Genomic DNA, 24,132 nt, shown 5'->3' with positions numbered 1-24,132 from the left:
TCCTACCAAACAAATTGTTTTCTCTAGCAGATCAAGAATATGACGAGAGTCAACATTGTCAACATGCGCCTGCGCACTAGGATCGTCACGCCCCTTATCGATTTTTGATCGAATGTCCTCAAATAACATCCATAGGTTACCAAGAGGCCCCATGGTGTCTATAAGCTTTGTCTGAATACTGACGAAAGCTTTATCCAACTGCGTATTTGTACTACGACTTTGTTCTTCCATAATGGAGAAAATCAATGGATCAATAGATCTGATTGTAAAGCCCTTGTATGATGGGACGGGTATCGTGTTCATAATTAATTCCTGAACTTTATGTGAAGGAATAAATCTATTGAAGTTATCATCAAGAAATATTTCCATATCTTTAGAAAACTGGACTCCTGTTTTTTCCTTCTTGTGAGGATTAAAACGATGATAGCTCTTGCCGTTTTTGTCATTGTATGTTAAATTCGACACAGTCTCACTAAAGACGGACCTTACTTCTCTGTCCGACTCGGAATCGGAAGTAAAGTCATCCTTCTTTGAGGATGTTTTACTTTTTCTGCCATATTTTGTGGCCTTAGATTTTTTCCTTCTATGGGAATAATCTTCGCTCTCAGACTCAGAGGAATCAGAAGGAAAATCACGCTTGGCATACTTTGGCCGTTTCCTTTTCTTCTTGTGTTTATTAGTCAAACTATTGTCACTTTGGACATATGACTGCGAACCATGCCCACGTGCTTCGTCAATGTCGGACGTGTGGTCTGTTATAAAGTTCACCTCACTTTATTACCGTATCATCTGTTACAGTAATTATAATTGACAGATCAGCAACTCTCACATGTCTGCACATTCTTATATAAACATGTAATTAAATAGATCAATTGAAGTTCTTATACACAAGTTGTCATTCTGTAGTCTGACCATCAAACGATGTACTTGTTAATAAATTAGTTATAGAAACTGGATTGTATTATTACATAGAAAATATATTACACATTTTGTCGACGAGGAAAAAAACTGGATATTAAAATAAATGTGAATTTCTACAAGTGACAATGCCGACTTACGGGAAATTAGACTCTTTTGATGAATCCGAAGATTGGACACAATATGTAGAACGTATGGAACATTATTTTAATGCTAATGAGATAGACGAAGAAGACCAGAAAAGGGATATTTTCTTAAGTGTATGTGGGAAGAATACCTACAAATTAATAAGGGATTTATTAGCACCAGCCAAACCAGGAACGAAATCACTGGCCGATTTAACAAAACTAGTGAAGGACCACCGAGATCCAGTACCATCAGAAATCATTCAGAGATTTAAATTTAACAGTAGGACAAGACACAGCGATGAGTCAGTGAGGACATTTATTGCAGCACTAAGCAGTCTGACAGAACACTGTAATTATGGTGACACGTTAAACGCGATGTTACGTGACAGGTTAGTCGTCGGGATAAAGAGTGACCGCATACAATGGAGACTGTTAGCAGAGCCGAATTTAACATTTGAAAAGGCATTGGAAATTGCTACCGTTATGGAGACTGCAGAGAAGAATGCACAGGACATCCAAGCGAGTGGGACAAATGGAACATTTCAGAAACAAATCAACAAAGTTTCAAAATCATATACAAGAAACAACTCTGGAAATTCGAAACATGGATATTGTTACCGTTGTAGAGGAAATCACTTAGCCGCTGAATGCAGGTTCAAGGATGCAAAATGCCACAGTTGTAAAAAGAAAGGACATATCGCAAAGAAATGCCGTAACAAATCTGCCAATGGGAATTTAAGTGAAAATCACAGAGAGTTTAAATCACGTTTTAAACCACGTGCTCATTTCATGGAGCAGGATGAAAGTAGTGAAAGTGAAAATGAAGTTTACTCAGTTTTTCATTTTGGAAATAAATCTAATGAGGCATACAAAGTGCAAATCAATATAATGAATGTGAAATAGCCATGGAAATAGATACCGGAACGTCAGTTTCTATCAAGAGCGAGGATACTTACAAGGAATACAAGTCGAAATTTAGAATCGAACCGACAAGTGCTAAACTCCGAACATATATGGGAGAGCAGATTCCTGTAATAGGACGTGCAATCGTCAATGTCAATTACAAAAAGGAAAGCGCAAAATTACCATTACTAATAGTGAAGCGTAAAGGTCCGAATTTACTTGGCCGAGACTGGTTGAACAAACTCCAACTGGATTGGAAGGATATTTTCTCTGTCGTTGGAAGTGATAATCAATCGAGTGATTTAAATGTGATCTTGGAAGCAAATAAGGAGGTTTTCAAATATGAACTTGGAACTGTAAAAGGCATGAAAGCCAAGATCTATGTTGATGAGAGTGCCGTACCGAAATATTTCAAGGCTCGCCCTTTGCCGTATGCGTTGAAGGATAAAGTGGAGATGGAACTTGAACGTCTTGAGAAGGAGGGTCAGATTAAGCAAGTGGAATTTTCTGACTGGGCCGCTCCGATAGTACCTGTAGTTAAGGAGAACGGATCTATTAGAATTTGTGGTGACTACAAGGTAACCGTTAATGCCGTTTCAAAGTTGGATAATTATCCTATTACTAAAACAGAGGATTTATACGCAACGCTTGGAGGAGGACAAGAATATACAAAACTGGATTGTATTATTACATAGCAAATATATTACACATTTTGGCGACGAGGATGGGATTTAAACCAAGCATATCAACAGATTGAACTTGATGAGAACAGTAAGAGGTATGTGACTATAAACACGCATAAGGATTTATTCAGATACAATAGACTTCCGTATGGTGTAGCGTCCAGCCCAGGTATTTTCCAAAGAACACTTGAAAATGTTGTTCAAGGTATAGCCAATGTTTTGGTTCGAGTAGATGATATACTGATAACGGGTAAAACAAGGGAGAAACATCTTAATACTCTTTCTGAGGTATTGTCTAGATTTAAGAGAATCGGAATTCGGTTAAAGAAACAGAAGTGTGTGTTCATGGCCGAAGAAGTTGTTTATTTGGGATTTAAAATAAACAAACACGGAATATATCCAGTTGAGAGTAAAGTTGAGGCGATCGATAAAGCACCAAGTCCGACAAACGTGACAGAACTGAAAGCTTATCTTGGAATGCTGAACTATTACAATAGATTCTTAGCGAATTTGTCTCACTTGTTAAAGCCGCTACATGTACTTCTACAGAAAGACACAAAATGGAGTTGGGAAAAAGAACAGGAAAAAGCGTTCATAGAGTCAAAACAGCTGTTGAAATCCGCATCAGTACTTGTACATTTCGATCCGAAAAAGAAATTAATCTTAGCATGTGATGCATCACCATATGGATTAGGCGCCGTACTTTCGCATAAAATGGACGACGGCAGCGACAAACCAATAGCTTATACATCTCGAACACTTACATCAGCAGAGAAGAATTATTCCGTTCTTGAGAAGGAGAGTCTGGCCATAATATTTGGTATCAAGAAATTTCATCAATATTTGTATGGACACCCCGTTACAATCATAACCGATCACAAGCCGCTCATAGGTTTATTTCGAGAAGATAAACCTATACCTACAATGGCCGCATCTCGAATTCAAAGGTGGGCACTGACTTTAGCTGCATATGAGTACACGATTGTATAGATTGTATACAAAGAAGGGAGTTTGAATGGTAATGCGGATGGACTAAGTAGACTACCGCTGAAAACAAACATTGGAAAGACACCAACGCCAGGTGATACTATATCATTAATGGAACATTTAGCCACTACACCAGTTAATGCTAAACAAATTCAAAAGTGGACACGCAAGGACACAATACTGTCTATGGTGCTTAGATACATTTTGAATGGATGGCCGTCAAAATGTCCCAGTGAAGACATAATACCGTATTATAGTAGAAAAAATGAACTGTGTAGTCAGGACGGATGCATATTGTGGGGAGGAAGAGTAATTATACCACAACCAGGACGTGAAGCCATGTTAAATGAATTACACGAAGGACATCCAGGGATTACTAGAATGAAAAGTCTAGCAAGAAGCTATATATGGTGGCCGGGAATGGATAATGACTTGGAATTAACTGTTGTTAATTGATATAGGTGTCAGGAAAACCGCAAATTACCAGCAGAAGCACCGTTACATCTATGGGAATATCCGAGCCATCCGTGGTCAAGAATACACATAGACTTTGCAGGACCATTTATGAACAAGTCATTTCTAATTATGGTTGATGCGTATTCAAAATGGATAGACATACACGTTATGAATATTAATTCTACAACATCCGAAGCTACGATTTCAAAACTTCAACAAACGTTTGCAACACATGGATTATGTCATCTTATCATTGGTGATAATGGAGCCGCATTTACTAGTAAGGAATTTGCCGATTATGTAAAATCAAATGGAATTGAACATCGCACTTCCGCGCCGTGGCATCCAGCTAGTAATGGTTGTGCTGAACGAGCAGTTCAGAGTTTCAAAGAAGGAATGAAGGAAATCAAAGAAGGAACTATCCAGGAAAAGCTGAACCGTTTTCTTTTCAACTACCGTATTACGCCAAAAACAACGACAGGACTGGCACCGTCAGAATTGCTAATGAAAAGGAAACTCAAGTCACGTCTAGATTTAGTTTTTCCAAATATCGAGAAGCGAGTTCAGGAGAGACAACAAAAACAGAAACATTATCACGATAAGAAATCTGTGAACAGACAAATTAATGTAGGACAGGGAGTATTTGCCCGAAATTTCGCAATTGGTTCAAAGATTAAATGGATTCCAGGAGAAGTTATAAAACAATCAGGACCACTTTCATTTCATATTAAATTGCAAGATGGACGTGTCATTCGTAGACATATTGACCACATCAGAGTACGAAACTTCGATTGCACAAACAACGAAAATGAAGAAAAATGTGACAATGACAGTGATTTGTTTGAGCCAGAAATAACTATACCGATAAGTACTCCCGAGACCGAACAACCGCAAATCGAGAAACCGTCAAACATGACTGAACAAATGGAACCACGCTATCCGAAGAGAATAAGAAAACAACCATCGCATTTAAAGGATTTTGTGTTGAAATAAATGGTTGATTTATAAAGAGGCATAATAATCCTCACAACCGTTTGAAGTGCATTAATTAAGTACTTCGCAGTGCATGTGTGTACATATCAATTAGTGTAAGAAATAACAACAAGACCAGTGCGAACATTTTTATTTTTATTTTCATAGTAGGACATAATAGTTTCAGTGCAGACAAACTTTAACGAATGAATCTTTGTGATCTGACATTTTTATTTGTTTTCAAACTGATATGGACTTATCAATCAGTAGCCGTGAAAAGACATTAATTTTCTGTAATTGAGTTAATTTGTTTTTAATTTGTTTTTATCTAAGGCCGGAGAAGTGTTATAAAGTTCACCTCACTTTATTACCGTATCATCTGTTACAGTAATTATAATTGACAGATCAGCAACTCTCACATGTCTGCACATTCTTAAATAAACATGTAATTAAATAGATCAATTGAAGTTCTTATACACATGTTGTCATTCTGTAGTCTGACCATCAAACGATGTACTTGTTAATAAATTAGTTATAGAAACTGGATTGTATTATTACATAGCAAATATATTACATGGTCAACATGGAGTTCGTCGGCTAAATCACCAGACGCACTATTGTCTTCAAATGAAACCTCGTCATCTTTAAACTCACTCATGACGACAATTCCAAATAAAATCCCGGCGAAAAAATAAAATAAATCCCCAAATCCACTAAAGTAAAAACAACAAAAAGAGTTTGTTAATTAGCAGTGAATTTCTTGGAGCTCTTCACTCGACGCTAGCCAGTAAGAGAATGAGGAAATGCACGTGGAACATGCATTTTCTTTGGGATTGGCTAGTCATGCTGCGTGCGCAGCAAGAGACAACACTGGAATATCTTGTTGAGATTATGATATGAAATATAGTAAAACAGATGTAATTTATATGAATGACCTATTTTATATTCGTTTAAAAAAATAAGACAAACAATGTAATTATTTTTTATTTATTTATTTATTTCAAATATGTACAGTGTTATGCAATACCATCATACTGTTTCCTCTAATATCTGTGTCATATCTTCTTGACAAACGTCATACTGTGGATCTTCATTGTCTTTTGGTTGAACGAATGGGTTACATTCGGTCATTCCTTACAACTTTCGAGTTCAAGTTGGTCTGTATGTGTTTTCATACACATATGTGCTAGGTCAATTTCAGGTACAAACTCTCTGATTAAATCCATAACATCACATAACCTTTCTCATTTGAATCGGTTCAAAGATATTCCTTTTTTCGTGGGTAGTGCTTGTTTTGATTCATCTGGTTTCCAAAACTGTCGAAAATCTACGGTTGGAAACTTCGAACTAACGGTAATTTGAATACCTCCTCCAAAATGCAAAATCCATTCATCTTTGTCGAGTTTTCCGTCCAAAGATTGTCTAAAAAGTCTGTCTGTTTCTTCTCTTTTACTCTCCATAATCAACCATCTAAAGAGCGATCTTGTTAGACTTCATCTCTCTCTCAACGTATCAGCAGACAGTCTTATTGTTTTCTGCCATTCTTTAACATACATTCTGCTGTTCATTTCGTCCATCCTGTACGTGTTTTATACCAACTCTGACGTAAGATGGTGTAAAGTAATTAAAGGAATTGTGTGATCCTTCTGTAGAATAGCAGCCACAGGTATGTAGTTCGATTTATTGGTCAAACCCCATTTGATAAATATATTTTTTTCCCGTCTTTTATAGTTTTATTTTGTTATTGCCTCCAATATTTCACAAAAAATGTGAATTGGTGTTCGTGGAGAAATTGTACATCTAATAATGTCTTACAACATTTATTTTGAAATATATTATAGTGTTCATGTTATGCTTAACAATTCTGTTTAGTCATGTTAGATAAATGTGAATTGGTGTTCGTTACATCAAATGAATCAGATGTCTTACTACATTTATTTTGAAATATATTAGAGTGTTCATTTTATGCTTGACAATTCTGTTTAGTCATCGTTTAAATACTCTTCATTTAGATATTACAATTTAAAAAATATTTTATTGTATGATTTCATGAGTGTTTATATTGTATTTCAAAATATCAAATTCCTTAAATCATGCATGGATAAACATAATATTTTGATTGATAAGTGTATGGACACCTGACATTCTAGACTGTATTGACTAATACATGAACATGGACCCTTACCTTACACCATATGGACACCTGGACACCTACCTTAGCCTAACACATTTGGACACCTGACATTCTAGACTATATTGCATAGTGCATGAACATGGACCCTTACCTTACACCATATGGACACCTGGACACCTACCTTAGCCTAACACATGGACCCCACCTTACCCCTTATGTAGTAGCGTTTACAATTTATCTATTTACTGACAAAAGTCTCAGTATGTGAGGCATGATAAATATTACAACTGCAAACTGTTTGCATAAATTGTTATATTTTAGAAGGTAGAAATCTTGAATGATTCATATCGTGTTTGCAGATACGTTTTGTTATGCAGTTTCAATCTGTCATATGTCCTTTTTCCTTGACTTCATTTTCATAGTTCAAAGACTACTTGAAAAAAGCTTTTTTGTCATGTGAATATCTCACTTGTTATGAGTAACGTCTGCATGTTCTTCAAGTAGGGTTTACCTGACCTCGATCTCATTTCATTGATCAGTGGAGAAGGTTTAAGTTACGTGATAAGGTACTTTTCCCAAATGATATACAGTCAAAACTGATGTTATGAGTTCGAACCCCGCTCTTGTAGGTGGACTCGACACAAGTCTTATTGAATTAGGTGTTTATGTCTGTCCGATAGGATTCATCTGACCTTACCTCATTGTCGAAGATCTTTAAAAAAATAAGTTTGTGTGATACTATAAGTAGAATCTTTATATTTAAGTCGTTAAACAGAAAATCAATAGGCAGTAATGCAGACGAGACATTTCAGCATATACACTCTTGTAATTGTTTCATACTTTGTCATGTTGGTGCCTTTTATAACTACCTACACGGTATGGTTTTTGCTTATTGTTGAAGCACGGTAGCCTATATAACTACTCAAATCCATGCGTTTACTTTGTTGGAAAGTTGTTTCATATTTAGCACTTCTGCTTTATTTACAATTATAAAAATCCTTGCTTGTATCGTTACCACAAATTACTTAAAACTTTTACTAAATTCTTCCAAAGATACAAAACCTTGGTCTGCAAGTTTGGTTGTACCTGTAGAAAACTTATTTTAAAAGGAATAACACATCCTGAATGTTACGGTGATGTTGTAAACCAAGCCCGGTAATTTAGATACAATCCTTTAAATAAACTTATTCTAAAAGGGTATTTTTTCATTTTTTCAAGACTGTAATTAAATCTTTGAACATTGTTTTCATTGTTAAAAATATTGATTTCGATTATATTAGAAATTTAAAACCATACTACACATATGTACTTTTATGGTCCGCTAAAGTCAAAATAACAACTAACACATATTATGATGATGCAGGCCACAGATGTGACAGTTTATGTTTCAAAATCAATCATATCAAAAGATACATGTATAAAATTTGCATAGACTACAATTATAAGTACCAATTATGAATTTAAATATACAATATTATCATTAGACATTACAGTCTGAACCAATGAGCATATTATGTAATAAATGAAAAGACAAATGTCATCAATTATTGAAATTGATTTTTTTGAAAAGTCAATCAATTTAGAGTTATCTCCCCTTGACTATAAATTTGTTAATAATAGTGTAACATTTCAACTTTTGGGAGCAGATACAGCTCTTTTTGTCCTCATCTAATTCAACAATTAACAAACCTCTTTTCAAGGTGGAAGAAGGGGGAGGGGAGGGGATTAAAATATTTTATGAAAATTGAATGTCACCAAATTTCTGTGTGTTCTTCCTTTGGCAGCTATTTGGAAAAGAGGCTGGAAAATAAAACATGTGCTTGAAGTAGCGCCCCCTTATCAATTGCAAAATTCCAAAGAGTTTCAGGTTAGATAATCACATATGTACCATCCGTAACTTTTTCTACATATTTCTAAAATTTACAAAACATGATGACACAAGACTAAATACGATTAAAATTTAGTCTTTCCTTGTACCATAAAGTCACCTATGCTGCACATACGTGTATTTATGGTCCGCTAAAGTCAAAATAACATCTAACACATATTATGATGATGCAGGCCACAGATGTGACAGTTTATGTTTCAAAATCAATCATATCAAAAGATACATGTATAAAATTTGCATAGACTACAATTATAAGTACCAATTATGAATTTAAATATACAATATTATCATTAGACATTACAGTCTGAACCAATGAGCATATTATGTAATAAATGAAAAGACAAATGTCATCAATTATTGAAATTGATTTTTTTGAAAAGTCAATCAATTTAGAGTTATCTCCCCTTGACTATAAATTTGTTAATAATAGTGTAACATTTCAACTTTTAGGAGCAGATATCGCTGCCCCAAAGTAAACCTGCATCATCTATCATCCTACTTATGCAAGTGATAAAACTTATGATTATATATACAGTCATTGAGTCCCTCGAATGTCATTATCCTACAAAATCTACTTGATACAAATCAAAAATACTAAAAAGGAACAATTTACAGACATTGTGTTCTATCGATGTATCTACTTGATACCAATCAAAATATACTAAAAAGACACATTTAACAGACACTGTGTCCTATCAACATATCTACTTGATACAAACTAAATTATCCTAAAAAGACACAATTTACAGACACTGTGTCCTATCAATGTATCTACTGAAAAATGAAATTGCTCTTCCCTTATGTATTCTTTTTAACAAATCGCTCTCTCAAAATATATTTCCTAGAGATTGGAAATTGGCATATGTTATTCCTTTATTTAAAAATAATTACATTAGATGTATGTTTCATTATAATATTTTATTCTGATTGGCTAACTGCACATCACGTGTTATTCCGTAAGCAGTTGCAATGCTCAATACAACTTTTCATTCATGATAACACGTGCTCCAACAATAAAGTGCACAGGTGAATTAAATAATAAAATATATAAAATTCGTGTTTTCATGATCATAGCTAAAAAATGTAATTATAAGTATTGAATGCTTCTTTTTGTAACTTTATAGGGTTGTAAAAGCGTTGACCGTGCGTACATTTTTAGAATGAAGCGCTTCCGCGCTTCATACAAAATGTACTTCGGTCAACGCTTTTACAAAAAGAAGCATTCAATTCTTAAATGGAGATAAGTCAATGCCGTGTAATTATAGACCAGTATCACTTCTTTCTTGCGTAAGCAAGGTACTAGAAAAAATTATATATAAACATATATTCAATCATTTAGTTTCTAATAAACTTTTGTATAAATTTCAGTCTGGTTTCCTACCCAGCTGCTCTACTTTTCATCAACTAATTGAGATGTATCATTCTATCGTATATGCTTTAGACAATAAATTCTATACAAGTTTAACTTTTGCCGATGTAAGCAAGGCATTCGATCGAGTATGGATAAGGGGTCTACTTCTTAAGTTAGAAAGATATGGTATAAAAGGTAATCTGTTATTATGGATCGAAAGTTACTTAACAAATAGAACTCAGAGGTTAGTATTAAAAGATGCCACTTCAGAATTAGGTAATCTTTAAGCTGGTGTTCAACAGGGTTCGGTACTGGGTCCTCTTTTATTTTTAATATTCATTAATGACATTGCAGATGATATGATTGGATTGAGTAGAATGTTTGCAGACGATACATCTATTGGACATACTGCTCCAGATGAAACTACTCTCCAATCTATGATAAATATCGATCTACAAAATATTAATTCCTGGGCAAATGATTGGCTAGTTAAATTCAATCCAAATAAAACTAATATTATGTTATTTAGTAACAAAAATTCAAAAAATAACTTGATTTTTCATTTTGGCGGAGTTCAGGTAGATACGGTTACTAGTCATAAACATTTAGGCATATTTTTTAACAGTGACTGTAAGTGGACCAAGCATGTTGATTCTTTAATAGAAAAGGTATCAAAACAATTAAATGTTCTTAGACGTTTGAAATTCCGACAAAAAAAGGGAATATTTAGAAAGAATATATTTAACATTTATAAGGCCTGTTCTAGAATATTCTTCTGAAGTTTGGGATAATTGTGGTCAGTTGAATTCTGAAAGATTAGAAAAATTACAACTGGAAGCAGCACGTATTGTCACTGGTCTAACAAGCTATGCTAGCACTCAATCACTTTATTTAGAGACGGGATGGGAAAAATTAAAGATTAGACGGGAAGTGAAGAAATTAACTTTATTTTACAAAATTATGAAAGAGGATGCCCCAGAATACTTATTAGATTTAATACCCCCTACAGTTTCAGAAACGAACAACTACAATCTAAGAAGCAGTCAAAATATATACCAAACCTCTAGCAGACTGTCTCTTTATCAGGAATCATTTATTCCATCTACTATCAAACTGTGGAATTCGCTCGATTTAAGTATTAGAAATGAACTTTCTTTAAATATGTTTAAATTAAAAATTAAACAGAAATATTTTAAAAACAAATCACCCCCTACATATTTCAATATTGGCGATAGATATTTAAATGTTTTATACGCAAGATTAAGAAACAAATGCAGTGCCCTGAACATGGATCTGTATCACGCAAATATTAAAACAAACGCAATGTGTCAATGTGGTTATTTATATGAAAATGCTCAACATTATTTCCTCTCGTGTAAAAATTATACAGTGCAAAGGAATAAATTATTTTTTGAACTTAGAAAAGAAAATATACCTACCGACTTTGAAAATTTAATGTACGACAATGCTTTATTTAATATGAACATAAACACGCTAATTTTTATAAAAGTGCAGAATTATATTAAAGAGACCAATCGCTTTTCATAGTTTATAAACATTATGGTTAAATATATACCAATAACAATGTTATTACTTTTTGTCGACTTCCAATGAAATTGTTCATTTTTTCCTAAGACATGGATCATCAATTTGATTTTATTATCCATCAGTTGACAACAACACTTTAATTTAATTGTTCAAAATACAATAAAAACTTACCTTTTGAGTGAATATTTATTCCAAGATTAAAACAACCTATTAGGTAGGTCTTTCATAAAAATTTACAGTCAACTCGACTTTTAGGAATCGATGAACCATCTCGTATAAATTCTTGTTAATTTCATGTCTTCATATTAATATTGTTTATGATGTTATTATTATGTATTTCATATTTGTTCGGATATGTATTATTTGTATGTAATGGAGAAGACGTTCTAAGTTGCAAAACTTGTGTCCAATCTTATTGTCAATGTTTTTTTGGACAATAAAATATGTTTAAACTACTGATACAAATCAAAATATATACTAAAAAGACACAATTTACGGACACTGTCCTATCAATGTATACTAAAAAGACACAATTTACGGACACTGTCCTATCAATGTATACTAAAAAGACACAATTTACAGACACTGTGTCCTATCAATTTATCTATTGATATGACTAAATATACTAAAAATACACAATTCACAGACACTGTGTTCTATCAATGTATACTAAAAAGACACAATTTACAGACACTGTGTCCTATCAACATATCTACTTGATACAAACTGTATATCCTAAACAGACACAATTTACAGACACTGTGTCCTATCAATGTATCTACTTGATACAAACTAAATTATCCTAAAAAGACACAATTTACAGACATTGTGTCCTAACAACGTATCTACTCGATACAAAACAAATATACTAAAAAGACACAATTACAGACACTGTGTCCTATCAACGTGTACTAAAAAGACACAATTTACAGACATTGTGTCCTATCAACTTGTACTATAAAGACACAATTTACAGACACTGTGTCCTATCAATGTATACTAAAAAGACACAATTTACAGACACTGTGTCCTATCAACGTATACTTAAAAGACACAATTTACAGACACTGTGTCCTATCAACATATCTACTTGATACAAACTAAATTATCCTAGAAAGACACAATTTACAGACACTGTGCCCTATCAATGTATCTACTTGATACAAACTAAATTATCCTAAAAAGACACAATTTACAGACATTAAGTCCTATCAACGTATCTTCTCGATACAAAACAAAAATATACTAAACATGCACAATTAACAGACACTAAAAATACACAATTAACAGATACTAAAAATACACAATTAACAGACACTGTGTCCTATCAATGCATCTTCTTGACACAAGTCAAAAAATAATATAAAGACACAATTTACAGACAGTGTGTCCTAACAGCATGAAAAGTGTATCTCCTTAATACAAACTAACATATGATAAAGAAAACAATTTACAGAAATTGTTTCACAAATAACTGTATTTCCTAATATATTCTTATAATTTTACTGTCTCATATAACTAAATGCAAATGGGAAATTTTAAGATAACAGTCCTGGCAAGCTAGCTTCTGTCAACTTTCTTTGAGTAATATTTGGTCATCTCAATGGTAAACGACTGAATTCCTGGTTTTAGGTTGTCCTTGTATCAGCTTAAATGAGCGTCATAATTCACCTTTCCCATTTGTCCACTGTTTCCATATAATATGAACTGTTATTCTTTATGCGATATGTAATGGGCTGTGACCCACAAGCCCTGTACAAAATATAAAATAATAAACGGCAGTAATTCATTCTCAAAATATGTCATTACATGATCAGTTGTGGGACAAATAAACATGACTGAAGGTTAGAAAATAGTAGTTTTTGTTGTTGACTGTCATCCCACCCATTCTTAAAAAGCATGTTATGCTAGGGTGAACATTGCTTTGAATAGAAGTTGATCATTCCTATTAGATATTGTCTGTTTCAATGCATCTATTAATTGATTCAAAATCGTACTAGTGATTAGAAGTCTCATATCTTGATTTCTTCCCTAGTGCACTGATTTCAGTACCTTGTTGATAATTAATGAATCAGTTGGATCAGGCCAATTATTAATTACTGTTTTGTGTGAACTTATAAGGGAGCTAAACGGGTTTTTGCATGTTGAAAATGAGTGGTTGAAACCGCAGTTGAAACATCTGTGTTGAAACTTGCATTTATCACCAAACTTACATCCTAAACCCTTATGAAAAGAAAAACATACTCCACTTGGCCAGCGAGTATTTTCACTGTTGTTATTGTCATTCCCATTTATAACCTTCCTTGTAATTTTGCTCTTAAATATAGTTCTAGGTGTGTACTCCCCCATTGCGCTTCTCCTCTTTCTATTTCCTAAATTCAATATCATAAAATTGCCAGTTCCCCCCTTCTCGTGACATTTCCATGATTAATTCCATATGGTGGGGAATTACAGACCCTAATTCAGGGGTTTTAGTGCAAATTATTGATGTAAATTTATTCCAGGCTGATAGCCATTGGTTTAGAGTTAATGTTTTCTTGTTTTGTTCTTCTGTAATGGACAATTCAGGTTTGTCCGCCCCATGAACCAGTTGTAATTTGTATTTTGTCTCATCATTTTCCAATAGGGAATTGAAGTTAATATACTGTCCGGCCCAGATCTGTTGTTTTATTTAAACTGCTATGTTTCCCCCTGGTTTGAGTGAGCAACTAACAAAGGCTGATTGTCCCCCAACAATTTGTTTATCAACATTTGGTTGTACAGCCAGAACCTCTGGGCTGACAACTTCATTGTTACTGTCATTGTTTTGCTTTCCATTACCTTGGATGTTTCTGTTCAGATTGTCCACATGACTTTGGACCTCAGCCGCCTGAACATCTGAATTGCCATTATTTTTTTGAAGCTATCTTGTCAAAAATTTCCTCCATCCTCCTTTCCATACGGCTAGCTACCCTTTCTGTTACCCTATTGGTCAACTCCTCCATGACATCTGGTGATATAACTGTTATATTATTTGGGGGGATTGAAGGCCCACTTTGTATAGCGGGTGAAGTTTTCTTCCTCTGAGCAGCAGTCTTCCTTTTCTTAATGGCACCTGCCACTCCGTACGAGGATTGTCTTTTTGGAGGCATTGTCTGGAATATACTAATGTAAACTCAATACGATAGTCGGATACTTTCAATCATAAATAATATTATAATAGGACTATTTTGTTTTATTGTATGTGTCTATTCATTTTTCTTTGTATTTCAGCTTGATTATTCATGTTATTGTTAATCTGTATGAATAATTAAATAAATCTGGACGATACTCATCCGTTAAATTGTTTGTATTCAATAATGCAGGTTTCTGCTTTGTGTTGTTATCTTGTATTAATTTATGGTTAGTGCCACTTGAACCATGGTTATGCATCATTGTCATTTTGTTGCGATTATCCACCGGAAGTTTATAATCTTGTTTATATTTATAAGGCATGCATTTTTCTATTGGCAATGCTTAAAATTGTATCTGTATTTAGATTTTATGTTACCCTAGACAGAAAACATGAATCAGGTTAACCATAAAAACTAGAGGCTCTAAAGAGCCTGTGTCGCTCACCTTGGTATATGTGAATATTAAACAAAGGACGCAGATAGATTCATGAAAAATTGTGTTTTGGTGATGGTGAAGTGTTTGTACATCTTACTTTACTGAACATTCTTGCTGCTTACAATTATCTTTATCTATAATGAACTTGGCCAAGTAGTTTCAGTGGAAAATGTTAGTAAAAATTTACAAATTTTATTAAAATTTTAAAAAATTGACTATAAAGGACAATAACTCCTTAGGGGGTCAATTGACCATTTCAGTCGCGTTGACTTATTTGTAAATCTTACTTTTCTGAACATTATTGCTGTTTACAGATTATCTCTATCTATAATAGTATTCAAGATAATAACAAAAAACAGCAAAATTTCCTTAAAATTACCAATTCAGGGGCAGCAACCTAACAACCAGTTGTCCAATTCATCTGAAAATTTTAGAGCAGATAGATCTGGACTTGATAAACAATTTCTTCCACTGTCAGATTTGCTCTAAATGCTTTGGTTTTTGAGTTATAAGCCCAAAACTGCATTTTACCCCTATGATCTATTTTTAGCCATGGCAGCCATCTTGGTTGGTTGGCTGGGTCACTGGACACAATTTTAAAACTAGATACCCCAATGATGATTGTGGCCAAGTTTGCTTTTATTTGGCCCAGTAGTTTCAGAGGAGAAGATTTTTGTAAAATATAACTAAGATTTACGAAAAAAATGGTTAAAAATTGACTATAAAGGACAATAACTCCTAAAGGGGTCAACTGACCATTTTGGACTTGTTGACTTATTTGTAAATCTTACTTTGCTAAACATTTTTTTTATTTACAGTTTATCTCTATCTATAATAATATTCAAGAAAATAACCAAAAATAGCAAAAATTTCCTTAAAATGACCAATTCAGGGGCAGCAACCTAACAAGGGGTTGTCCGATTCATCTGAAAATTTCAGGACAGTTAGATCTTGACCTAATAAACAACTTTTATCCTTGTCAGATTTGCTCTAATTGCTTTGGTTTTTGAGTTATAAGCCAAAAACTAGATACCCCAATGATGATTGTAACCAAGTTTGGTTGAAATTAGCCCAGTAGTTTCAGAGGAGAAGATTTTTGTAAAAGTTAACGACGGACGACGACGACGACGGACGACGGACGACGGACGCCAAGTGATGAGAAAAGCTCACTTGGCCCTTCGGGCCAGGTGAGCTAAAAAGGTAAACTCGAATAGTACAGCGCAACCAGAAAGTCTCAACATTGTGACAGAAAGACTCAACCAATACCTTTATATCTCAACCATTTATATTTTTTATTTTTCTGCTCAGAGTAGGCTTGACAAACAAATATTTGTGCAATTTACAGACGTGGTTATCGTAAAGCCTAAAAAACACAAATTATTGACATATTTTCTTGCTAAGTCATTAATATCATAGCACTTCTATCGGATTTAAAGAATGTAAACATTATAATCCGTAGGAGAAAAGTGATTGTGACTTCAATTTAAAATATTTTAAACCAAGAAGAGACATATTAGTTACAATTATGATTTATCTATGGCATGACATTCTCCGATTTACAAAAAAAGTCGTTGATTTTCAGTAAATCGACAAAAAATCGACTAACACTGTGTTTATTTTCAATATTTTGAACCAGAAAAGCTCAACAGGAAGTGCCAGAATACTTTTTTCCGTCTCAACCATTTGGTTGAGATTAGATGGTTTACCAGGCGTGTTATCATGTTTTATTTTTATACAACTGTACATGATTAGTGGAGTGTTGAGCGCTCTCAAACATGTTAAACCCCGCCACATTCTGTTAGTGCATGTCCCAAATGAGGAGCTGTAGTGGTTGTCGTTAGTTCATGTCTGTCATACTAGTATTTGTTTTTCATAAATATTATTTTGTTATGAATAAGGCCGTTTGTTTTCTCAATTGAATTGTTTGATGTGTTTTGTGTCGGGGCCTTTTATAGCAAAGTTTTAAGACATGTTATGTACATTGGGAAGCATGGATATGTCATTGATAATTATAACAATGAAATATGTGTATGCTAACCCTGGTAAATTGGATAAGTAGTTAGGATATTTTCATAGTGAAAGGTTTTTCTTAATCGAACCGAATCTGTGGTTCTATATATTTCAAGCATTTACAGATTTTTTCTTAGTTTTTATTCAAATAAGTCAGAAATATTAAATGAGCCATAGTCTTAGCTTTTGTCAAACTGTAAACAATTCGCCTCCTTCTTCTGGCCATTCAATTACACAAACATCGTTCCAGATCGAACTCAACTCCGTGAGAGTATTCTTTAAAGACGTATTATGTGCTATAACAACGATTTTTTGCAAATCTTTTGCAAACTTCTCATACTTTGCTCTTTCAATTTCAAAACGGTTCCATTCACGTGTGATGAAAGACGGTGTAATGACAAATATTATATGCCTACTTTTCTGAATAGAACTAGCTCTAATGTCCACATTTGATTCACCAACGCCAAAGTCTCGATCTTCACAGCACATTCTTAATCCCCATCGATGTTCAATAGTAGGTTGTAATACTTGTTTAATGAATGAAGCTCCATCATCGGAGTATGATAAATAGACGTCAAGACCTTTCTCAACGATTTTACGAAATTTCCGATGAAAATAAAAAACTATTTTCCATCGAAAATTATATATTAAAGTTATACAAACAATACAAAAACAAATTGCGGTCAGAAGAGATACGCCCACTTTTATCCATAATTGAGTGTTACAAGAACGTTCATCCATAATTGACTGTTACAAGAAGTGAAGTAAGTATGATAGTCCTTTATTATATTTGCAGTAAAATTATGTTCCCGGTCATGCATACGACATGTGTAGTTTCTATCCATGTCTAAGCTTGCCTTTGTAACAAATATCCAAGCCAAAAACTGTGCAGTGTCACAGACGCATAGCAAGGCATTCCCGTGTAAGTAGAGTTTGAAACTCCCGAATTGTTTATATAGGGCGTTTATCCAAATTGTATAAAAGTAATCTTCTAGCGAAGAAAGTAGATTGTAGCTTAAATCCAATTCCGTTAATTTGACAAAAGACATGATGATCCGTGGTACATTTTGAAACATATTGTGTGACATATTTAAAGAGTTCATAAAATGTAATCCATCGAAAGATTTATTACCAACGTACCACAAATAATTATGTGACAGATCCAACAATGTCAAGTTTGTTGTCCAATTAAAAATTGACACGTTTTTTGGAATCAATTTATATAATTTACTGTGCGCAATTTTTAGAGTCGTAAGATTTCTTAAAATTGGAAATTTCCCGAATGTTCTTGTTGCATCCATTCCTGATATGTCAAGATATCTAAGATTACAATAACCATCACAGGTGATTTTAGGGAACGTGTCTACATCGTAATATGAAACATCTAGTATTTCAAGGGACGAGTTTGAAATACAAACAGTAGCTATTTTATTTCTTGCCATTACATGAGATATTCGCACATGTTTTAGATTTGTTGGTATATAGAAAGTTTTGGGTGTTTTGTAAACATTATTACTATTATTATAATTACTATCGAATACAGATTCTGACTGTATTGTAGAAAATGAGGATTTCTATACTCCAGCGGAAGATAAAAATAATCTAGAAGGGTTAAATTTGTCATACTGTAAATGAACTTCGCGAAATCGGCCACAAAATGCCCTACCCCGAAACTGTTTGCAGATAAAATGAGTTGTTGAAAACATTTTGGATACTGAAATAGAATTTCAGCGTATTGCGTATGGAACATAAATTATTGTCAGAGATATCAAGAGTTTTGATACAGATCGTTGATATATACTCCATTACCTTCGGGGTCAAAATGACATCATACGGATACATCTCAGTATTGTCAACAGTTTATGAGATCCATGGTCTTATTTTGTAACGGATAAAGCAGTTTTAAAGCCTGAATTAAATTGATATGTGTATGGCTTATATCAAGAATACGCAAAGATGGGAAATATTTCAATGTATTAATTTCCACCACGAAGATTTTTTTATTTTTACAGCTTTTGATATAGAGTTCTTTCACGTTTTGTGGGAAATTCCTGAACGTTTGATTGTCATATGACTGATGAAACAAGTATCAAATTTCACCGTTTTTAAGCCTCTAAGCATTCTGAAACTAGAGCTGAATTTTGGAAGGCAAACTAAGTCAATTGCAAGGACCTGTAAATGCTTTAGCCTGTCACCTGGTAATCTATAATCAACTGGTTGGTTGTAACTACAATTATCAAGTCCCATATTCCGACTTATATCCAGTTCGATAAGTGCTGATGCTGAGTGGAACACATTCCCTGAAAAAGAATCAGATACGTTGAGATGATTGCTTGACAGATGTAATATTTTCAGCATAAGTATATCAAACGCATGTGCGTCTAATAACTTTAATTCGTTGTTATTAATATTTATCTCTGTAAGTTCTATGTATCGTTTTAAATCCATAGAATTGATATATGTTATTAAATTTTCGGACAAATCCAAAATGTTAATATCAGTTGGTAAGTTTAATGGAACGCTTGTCAAATTTCTGTTTCTGCAATCAGCTGTTTTTATCCCTGACTTAAGATCTAATTTTATGACACAATTATTCCTTCCAGTAATGAGAAGACTGCATCTGATCGTAAACAATAATCATAATTGCCACAATAGACTTGAAAAACGCATTTTCCAAGATTGTGTTTGATCTTAATTCGATGACGATTTCGAAAGAAGTAGTAAAGTAAAAGTTCAGGAGATAAATGTATGTCTTTTTGTGTTTAGTTTTGATCAAATTAGAACAGAAAATAAGGAAATTTATGTAATGCAGGAAGTCAAATAGCAAAAAAACATCAAATATGAATAATATTTACAATCTCAGATAAAAGTCTAGCACTGCCTATCAAACTGAGTACGATAAGTGAATTGTTTGTTTTAATATAATTTTGCAATATATCACTGCGTGAGAAAACATACCCGGAAAAGTACAATTATCTATTTTGTAACAGGAAGAATTTTAACAATATAAATAGATGAGGAGTCTTGTGATTTAGCTTGAACAATGTTCGATGGGAAAATGTTACGTATACTTATATAAATGGCATGATAGAAATGAATAAACGGAAATCAAGGAACAAAAAAAATATTTTAAATTAATACAAACATATCATTTTTGAAGTGATCAAATTCATTGGTTGGCAAGATTGGAACTGTAATTTGATATAAACGTGATGTTCCTTGTTAGACGATTGGAATTTCCTTTGTTTCAATCAGAAGACAAAGATCGATAAAGAAATTTTCTGAAATGTAAAATTGTAGTACTGTTTAAAACGTTGGACCGATTGATAAAGGGACTATACTAACTACGACTATTTCTCAAATGTTGGTTATTGTTGTTTTGGGAGCACTTCTTTGTTCAAACTTAATTATGCTATGATTATAAATGTTCTATCTTAGGATTAAAAGATTGTTAATTGATGGTGCTAAGTAATATAACAGAAAACATCACGATGAATGGTTAATTAATATTAATCTATAATCTTTGGTATCTGACTGTGCAATCTTTCTATTTTCTTGCTTTTTATCTCTTTTTTGTTTGTGTTTGCTTGGTTTTTTTTTACTGTAAGGAACTAAGTATAATACTATGCAAACAGAATAGAACCGCCATATTGGAATCAAATTTATCTGTAATGTTAAACAAATTTGTTATTTCATAGCTTATCATTTGTCCATTCAAGAGTTCCAATTTTAATGCCGGTTACAACGATTTAGTTTCATTGTAATAAACATTACCCATGCTGTAAGAATGTCTTTTGCGTATAAATTTAACAATGTTTCCCACACAAGAGTATAATGCTGCAACATTAATAAAATTCTATCGGGGAAATATACATGTAGTTTGTCGTAAGCCCATGTATGTCCTCTTTTCATCTACTGTGACATCGGTTAGTGCGACTTATCACACCATGTTTCTTACCATGGGCACCATGATGGGTGCGACTAGCGGGAACCATATCGAAACACCCGAGTAACCCAGAGCTTTGTGTTGCTTTTTTATTTGCTCAAGTTTTCAGAGCTGTTTTTTTTTCTCTGATTTAAATATTGTGGCTTTTGTATTGCCGATATCATCATATATTATTGAGGAAAAACTGAAGTGTTCCCGCTGAAACGTGTAGCATGTGGTATTGATAATGATTTGATTCTATTGTGAAGTCTCCACGATCAAGGTTTTGTTTCATGTATAAGAGATATGTAACATTATCAATGGTACATGGAAATAAAAACACTTCTATCAGATCAACACAGTCTGGTGGAAATATACACCTTGCAATCATTTTAAAGGTTGTATCTTTCTTTTCGTGAAACAGACATAATCACTAAATATAAACGTTGACCTATGATCAATGAAAATAAGGTCCAGTTCAGGTGAACCTTAATGGATATGAACGCCTAAAAACTATTATGCACACCTAATACGTATAGATTATAACATGGCCTTTTCCATATTAGCCCTGGTATCATCCCGAGACTCCCATATCGGCCTCGAGGCTTTAGCCGAGGGCCGATATGGGTCGAGGGATGATACCAGGGCCAATATGGAAAAGACATGTTATAATCTATTTATCACATATCTAAGTTCTGCAGAATAGACACAAAGTTCAATTATTACAATTTAATAAAACATAACAGGTAAAATTTTTAATTTTGTATCACAAAAGTGTCGTTAAGGACTCAATGACGTGACGTCATTTGGAATCAGGGCACAATATCAATATCGTCTTTTTTGCCCCGGGCAATTTTGAGGTTATTGCATATGCAAAACCCAACGTATTCGTAACAAATATGTGATAAATATAAATAACTAATGGTTCTTTTCACAAAAAGTACAAGTTGCCCAAAGGATCTATGAAATTGATGCCCTGGTAAAAAGTAAAATCACAAAAATACTGAACTCCGAGGACAAATCAAAACGGAAAGTCCCTTATCAAAATCTCAAACACATCAAGCGAACAACTGCAATATTCCAGAATAGGTAAAGGCATTTTCTTATGTAGAAAATGGTGGGTTTAACCTGGTTTTATAGCTAGCTAAAAGACCCTGATATATAGACATCTACAACTTAAAATCATCCCAGTACGTACGTTTTGGCATGGCATAAGGTCAGATTCTAGACTGCTGGTGACTTTATACACTGAATCCATCAGAGGTGCACTAACTGATATTTTCTTTATGTAGAAATGTTCTTATTAGTTGATATTGGGCTTTGAACAAGCTTTCATTTATTTTAAGTATTTTTAACTCGGTACTTCAGTGTCTAATGTCTTTTTGTTTAGTACTGATCTTATGAATCTTGCTCTTTCCAACAGAGTGATTTACATTGAAGCTAGTAGTGAGAATGTAAGTCATATCAATAGTACCCTACATGTGTCAATGGAAATTTTGGTTATTGTGTTGAAGAGAGGGAGAACTTCATTATATCCATGTAAGACATCCGACATTAAACACTGCTTTACAATGGTAAAGATCTGTTTTCAGGAAAACTAAATCTGTTGAAGATTTGTTTGGGAGAACATGGTACACTTATTAATAGCTAGTGGGCTTTGAACTAGCTAAGTAGATTAATTAGCTTTTATTCAAGTTGAGTATATCAGTAGGTTTATGCCATTTTTACAAGAATTAAACTGATGTGTGTGTGTTGTTATACCACTGTCCTAAGTTGGGGATATAGGGTTGAGAGAAGCAAACATGTTGCCTCATAACACCCTTCTCAATGTGTCCATCCATGGCCAGGAACAAGTCATTAGTTGTTGTTGGTTGCTGTATGCAATGTTTTGTCCCTTGTAGAATAAATGAGGCTGTTGGTTTTCTCTTTTCAGCTCTTTAACATTGTCATCCTTGAGCTTTTAATTGCATAACAGAATATGCTTTGTTACTTGTTGAAGGTCAAAGTGACCATTAATTGTTAAAATTCTTCTCGTTTGTCTTTAATAGGTGTAACACCACTAATTCAGGCCCGGCCAGAAAGCACATACCAGAAAGTAGTACATATTTAACACAAAATAGTTCCTACGCATGAGTGTAACTTTCAAAATATGTAGAATATTTAGGTATTTTTGGTATCAAATGAAAGCTGAAGGACTGGTGATCATTGTAAAACACTTTTGGACTTTTGATTTTGAATATTAAAAAAAATGCACCAAATTTTAAAAAGAGGGTACATTTTGTCTGTTTGTCAGATCTGAAGTACCTGTTTTGGTACATCCAAAGTTCCGGGAACCAGTTCTTTCTTATATGCAATTAAAGGTATGTTAATTTTTTCAGTACAAAACACCATAAAGTGTTGCTTTGAAATGCAATGATTGCCACTTTATTTGAACTTAAAACAAGAGGTGTGCCTACTTGAAACGGAGGAATTTAACATAGAAAGCAATGGGACCATGAATTAGTGGTGTACTTCCAATAGTCTCTTTGGAAATCATATCACATCTCCTTATTTTTAAATAGGTGGCTGAACAAATTCTAAAACCTCCAGTGTTAAAAATAGTTTTAATTTTACCCTGGTGATGTATCTACGAATTCATAAT

General features: G+C 33.6%; 2 protein-coding genes across 2 annotated transcripts in view; one reads left to right on the top strand and one right to left on the bottom strand.

Moving 5' to 3' along the window:
- LOC139490679 (glucose dehydrogenase [FAD, quinone]-like) overlaps nt 1-24,132 on the bottom strand; it is a 542,951-nt gene that overhangs the window by 315,440 nt on the left and 203,379 nt on the right. The window lies entirely within an intron of this gene.
- LOC139492644 (uncharacterized) lies at nt 1,047-1,949 on the top strand. The gene has a single exon (XM_071280797.1). It carries the CDS (start codon nt 1,047-1,049, stop codon nt 1,947-1,949), a length of 903 nt encoding a protein of 300 aa, XP_071136898.1.

This window comes from Mytilus edulis, chromosome 10 (genome assembly GCF_963676685.1).
Source record: "Mytilus edulis chromosome 10, xbMytEdul2.2, whole genome shotgun sequence".
In the NCBI taxonomy this organism is placed as follows: domain Eukaryota; kingdom Metazoa; phylum Mollusca; class Bivalvia; order Mytilida; family Mytilidae; genus Mytilus; species Mytilus edulis.
Note: the sequence above shows the minus strand (reverse complement) of the source record. Positions and strands in the feature narration are given on the sequence as shown.

Bases quoted from the DNA above. Each gene is read 5' to 3' on its own strand.
- LOC139492644 (XM_071280797.1), top strand. From the start codon at position 1,047: ATGCCGACTTACGGGAAATTAGACTCTTTTGATGAATCCGAAGATTGG.